This window comes from Myotis nattereri (assembly GCF_964212035.1).
Source record: "Myotis nattereri genome assembly, chromosome: 3".
NCBI lineage: Eukaryota > Metazoa > Chordata > Mammalia > Chiroptera > Vespertilionidae > Myotis > Myotis nattereri.
In genome coordinates, this window is record NC_138077.1 from 103,511,648 (window position 1) to 103,517,647 (window position 6,000).

General features: G+C 45.0%; 1 protein-coding gene across 1 annotated transcript in view; it reads left to right on the forward strand.

Moving 5' to 3' along the window:
* The window catches only part of MINDY4B (MINDY family member 4B), a gene marked incomplete at both ends in the record, with an annotated part of 46,718 nt that extends 41,695 nt beyond the window's left edge, over positions 1–5,023 (forward strand). The window contains 2 exons of the mRNA XM_081086021.1: positions 3,186–3,366; positions 4,881–5,023. Coding sequence (XP_080942147.1) covers positions 3,186–3,366; positions 4,881–5,023 — 324 coding nt within the window. The remainder of the gene's footprint in view (positions 1–3,185; positions 3,367–4,880) is intronic.
* Between the last annotated feature and the right edge of the window lie 977 nt (positions 5,024–6,000).

Below are 6,000 nucleotides of genomic sequence, written 5' to 3' on the forward strand. Positions count from 1 at the left end.
TAGCTGCTTCAATGACACATCCTTATTGTTTTATTTCCAGCCAGTGGGGAACCTGCCCCATGTTTGATATGGGAGATGCTCCTGTTATATGCAGCACCAAGGGTCCAACTGGAGTGTGAAGAGATGAGCAAACCCTGCACCCACTATGAGTAGGTCCAGATTGGGGTGCTAGGCTTACAGCCTTTTTAAACTATCAATTAAAACTGAGGTCATTTCTTTCAAGTACAGTTATATGATTTTTCTGTGGTAGTGCCAAGTGAAAAGCTTAAAGATAAAAGCATCTCTGATTCATCCACACTGAAGAATTTAAAGAAAAACAAAGAGATTGGAATAGAACTATTGAGAAATCAAAATATCAAGTTATTAGCCTTTAATGCTTGGGTTTACAAAACATGTGATAATTTTTCAAAGCTAGATTTTCCATAAGACAGAACTTGTTCCTGAATATACAGTACAACTCTGAGGACTGAGAAGGAAAGAGACAGAATCAGATCCTATCGTCACGGGAAGACATGCCAGGGCAGAGAGTCCCGTTGGTCTACCTGGCATCACGTGAACATGGTAGAGGTTTTTCCATGTAGCTCATGTTTCTCTCTCTAAGTAGGAAAGAATTGTTTTTTATGTTAATGAGTTTTAATGGCAATCTTTTAAAAAACATTTGCTTCTCTGCCTCTTTAAACAAAATGGTAGCTATCATTAATAGAAATGTGCTACAATAGCATGATACCTTCAGGGACTACTGAAATGTGCTGGCCCCTTTTACTCTGGGCCCCAGAGTGATGCTTTTGTGAATCTGATCCACTAGCTGTGAGAATTCAAGGCCGAGTTGACAGTTGCCTGAAAAAAAAACAGTTAGCAATGTGGTTATAGCAGTAAACTTACTATGTATAATACCAAACTAGTACATTCAGCTCCAAATACATCTTCACAATTGATCTATGTGTTAACATACAGATATGTGTATATACATACTAGAGGCCCGGTGCATGGATTCGTGCATCGGTGGGGTCCCTCAGTCTGGCCTGCGGGGATCAGCTGAAACTGGCTCTCTGACATCCCCTGAGGGGTCATGGATTGTGAGAGGGTGGTTCTTGGGTGACACACCTTGGAATCGGGCTCCCTCCTCTCTGGGTTTGGGGTGCAGGTGAAGCAGATTCGGGGTCGACAGTACCCCAGCTGCAACCTAACCCACGGCCAATTCCACGAGGAATCGGGCACTCTCTTCTACTGGTTGGAGCATCTGCCCCATGGTGGTCATTGCACGTCATAGCTAACAGGCGAATGGTCCAATGGTTGGATGGTCGCTTAGGCTTTTATATATATAGATGAGTGTGTGTGTGTGTTTGGGTTCACCTCATTTCCCAGAAGTTTTTTCTGTAGTCAAAAGATTATGGCATCATCCTATACACCAAAAGGTGGTGGGTTTGACTATCCTATACAGTGGGGCCTTGATTTATGAGTTTAATTTGTTTTGTGACGGAGCTTGTAACTCAAATTACTCGTATGTCAAATCTTAAAGTGAACAAGTGTGACACGTGATGCTGGGGTGATGTTGTGGCGTTCACTGTGACGTTCGCTGCACCAACCAGCAGTGGGGTATCTGAAGCTGGCTCATAACCCGAATTTTAGCTCGCAACTCAAAGTAAAAAATCAGCCGAGAGATGGCTCGTATCTTGAAAAACTCGTTAGTCGGGACACTCGTAAGTCAAGGCCCCACTGTATAATAAAAGCCTAATATGCAAATCCACAGAACAGCAGAATGACTGGTGGAATGACTGGTCGCTATGATGTGCATTGACCACCAGGGGGAAGATGCTCAATGCAGGAGCTGTCCCCAGCCTGCAGGCCCCAGGCCAGCCAAGGTGGGTGCCTGTGCCCTCCCTGCCCCAATCGCCCTGCAGGTCGCCCCACAAATCAGCCCTAATCGTCAGCCAGCCCTAATCATCAGCCAGGCCTAGGGACCCTACCCATGCACAAATTTTGTGCATAGGGCCACTAGTATATTATATATATATATATATATATATATATATATATATATATATATAGAGAGAGAGAGAGAGAGAGAGAGAGAGAGAGAGAGAGAGACCCTCGGGTAGGATTCAAAAAGTATATTCTATATTTCTATATCCTAAATAATATTTTCCCCATATTCTAAATGGCTAATGTTTGCTTGAAGTCTGACCACCTGCTGAATGCAGTCTGTCATACTTTCAGGAGTCATTACACTAGTCGGTAAAGACAAATGGGAGTTCTCTTGTTCCACCCTCCATCTATATTTCAGTTTATCTTTGTGCTCTCTACCTCACTTCAAAACCAGGCTAAGGTGCTTCCACCTCCTCCATGAGGCCGCCCTCAAACATCTATATATATAAAACCCTAGCATGCAAATAGACCAAAGGGAGGAACAACTGAACAGCCAGTCACTATGATGTGTGTTGACCACCAGGGGCACACACGGAACATGGCAGGCATCGTCAGTAGGCGGCAGAGCGTGGAACATGGCAGGCATTGGCTATGGCAGGATGGTGGAGCAGATGAGCAGGGGTGCCAGACCAAGGTGGGGCACCAATCGTGTCATCAGGGCAAGCCTCTGGTGGTTACTGAAAATTCTTTGCTCCCATGCACCATGGTCCCGCTGGGCGCCTGCACCTGCTGCCAGCGCCAGCCCTGCTCACACCTGCTGCTGGCGCCCAGTGCTGGCCCCAATCACCCCTGAGGGCTTCTCCACCTCCCCCTACTCCTGAGGGGCAATTGGGCAGCAGCTGCTGCTCGCACCCACTGCTGGCGCCAGCCCCAATTGCTTTGTGCCATCAGCGTGTGGGAGCAGGGCTGTGGGCAGACAGGGAACCGGGGGCACGGAGGATGGGCCAAGACCCACCCCTGTGCCCATGGCAGCGTCAAGGCCCACAGTTCCTTTCAAGGTGCACAAGTTGGTGCACTGGGCCCCTAGTTTTAAAATAAAATCCATTGAGAGAAAAACAGCATGATTGGCAAAAGGCACCATTCATCAATGTAAATTCATTCACGAAGCTTCGTTTCCAGTCTTCCTCCTGCAGAGCCCTTCTTGGCTACCAGTGCAGCCAGGTGTCTCAGAGCTGCTTTTTGATTACGAGGCTGTATCAGCATCGGCCCCAAAGTCGGCAAAAGCTATTTATTCATCTGCATGTGCTTCCCCCTCCCAGGTGGGCAGCATGCTGAAGACTCCCAAATTGCCCATTTGGCTGTGCAACATCAATGGAAGCTACAGCGTCCTTTTTAGCACAAACAGGCAGCTCCTAGCAGACTGGAAAGCGGAGCGGCGGTTTGATCTGCACTTGTATGGTGGGCAGCCTTTCCAGAAAAAGCTTGCCCGTCTTACAGTTGGTGAGCATTTCAGACTCCGTGGGCCATGTGCTTTAATGGGCTCAAAGAGACATTTAACAGGTGTGGATATTCATGCTAAGTCTGCAAGCGAATGCTTAGGCTTGATATCTGAAAGGAAACCCTGCGTGAGCCCCATAGGCCTAAACCTCGCACTGTAACCTGGGAATTCTAAGCCAGCTGTAAGTAGAGCAGGAGCTTAGAAGAAGCACAGAGGCACAAATAACATAGGTTAGAGAAAAACAAAAGGTGGAGTCAAATTTCCAAAAAGCCTTCTCCAGAGGGTCGTTTGTCTGAGCCTGTGGCATTTCATGCCTGAGGAAAGAACCGCTAAAACAATTGGGAGGAGAGGGTTCCCACTGGCCAATGCTACCCCATGACCCAACATCAGATGCGCATCCAGTGACATAAATAACCAATCTGATGGTGCATTTCTGTTCAGATTAGTTCACAAAGCCTTTATGAGGGCCTACTAAGTGCCAGGCACTGTGCTAAACACCAGGAAAGCAAGAAGACTAAGGTACAGTCCTGCAAACATCAGGAGGTTCTAGTCCAGTGGAACAAGCAGACAACCGCATGGGTCACCTCACTGCAATTTCAACCATCATTTTTTTTAACTCATGAGGAAAAAGACTAACCTTAAGATGGCTTTAAACACTGACCCTTTGGACAAGGGAATAAAAGTGATGAGAATGGTGTCTGTCGATTTCATCTCTGACTCTTTGGGCATCACAGGCCTGTTATTAAGACTAAATCTGGAGAAGTATCTTAGTGACTGGCTTATCTGTGCAGCTACTGATTCTTTTTATTTAAATCTGAGAAATATATATTAACCTATTTAATTTAGTGGGGTATGGGCAATATGTTCCTTAAAATATGTTATCATTTCTACTTTATTATCTTCTTTGAGGAAAGCATCATTTTTTATTAGCTCACGTGCATGGCAAGCATTCTGTTCTGGGCACTGTGTTGAAAGCTTTGCATACATTATCCCATTAAATTCTCCCAACAGTCATATGAGGTAGATACTATGATATCTATTATTACATGGAGGAAACGGAGGTGGCCAATAGTTACTAATTGACTAAAGGAAGCTGAGAGATGTTCAGTGCCTTCTCAAATGTTGCATGAAACAAATCTGGGCCTTGAACCCAGTTCTTGATTACCTTACCAGAATCAAGAATCATTTTGCTCTTCACCTAAAATTTCACAGAAGCATTGAAGAGGTGATAGCACTCCACTTTTCCCGTTTTTTTCTGACAACATCCGGTGACCTACACCTTGCTCTAGGTTAGATCATGGTATTGCCACGTTCATTACATGATTTGTCAATATTCATGTTCCAAAATACAAAACAACCCAGTTTTTCTATATACCATCCCCCTCTGCTTACTGGTTCTAGGAACACACACGCTGAGCCTGACTCCTGCTCACCCATCCTGTTTGCCTTCCTTCCTGGCTTCCTCTGGAATGGTGTGCATAGGCTGGGGTCTAAGTGCTGGCTGTTCCTCCCTCAGATACTCACTCTCATCACTGGGAAGGTGACCAACGTGAGGAGGAACATGGACCAGGGAGACGGTTTTCTCCAGTGGAGATGGCAATCAGAACCAAGTGGAGAGAAGCCACCATTAACTGGAATGGAACTGTTCCCTTTTTCTAAAGACAAAGCCAGGATGTGCAATGAAGTGTCAGAATGATGGGATACAAAGATCAATTTGGGGGGAGATCATTTCACAGAAAACCCCCATTATATTTTGGGACACTCTGTGTTAAGCCCTCTGCAGTTGTAGGAGAAACATGGGCCCTTACTGCAGGGCCTGGGAGCTGCATCCTGTATGCACATGTAGACTACTTCTTTTATTTTATTCAAAAGAAAAATGAAGTCTATTTCCTGCATGCTATTTCTAAATTGTCCTTTCTTGGTGTGATTCTGCCCGAGGATGACAGAGCGGGAGGCTAGCTTTCACTCGGGATGAAGTCATTGGGAATGCATCAAACTTTTAGTCCTGGCAAGAACTCGAGCTTCTCAAAGATCTCCTGGTGTGGAGAGCATGCCTTTCCAAGGTTACATTCCATGTGCCCACTTTAGCAAGTTCTTGTCATTAAAAAAATAAATGGGCTTCACCGGGCTTGATGTGGGTGCTATTCCTGGTGGGCTGGGGTGCATAGCAGTGAACTTGTGGGTTCAAATAGTCATGGCAAGCACACAGAAGGAGACAACCTTTCAGTGCTGTTTGTTTCTTTTCTTTATAAGCTGGATATAGATAGGTAGACAGACAAACAGAAAGAAATCTGGTTCCTAGATAAAATTAAATTATATATAAAAATAAAATCTCTCCTTATGTCATTTTTGTCTCTGTTCAGCAGTGCTTAGAGGAAACAACTCTTTTGAGAACCTGATCTTTCCCTGTCTTGTTGAATGCCTACATTTCTCCTGAAGAAATACACAGAGTAAGACATACTCTTTCTAAAGGAGCACATAGGAGCCGCCTACACCTTTTCCTACCCACCCCACTGGTCTGCCAACTCACACACAAGCCAAAGGTTAGTTTGTAAAGAACAACTTTTCTGCACATATTTTCCAAGCTAATTTGTTAATGCATTTTCATTTGGTTAAAAGAAAAATGTTTTAACTTA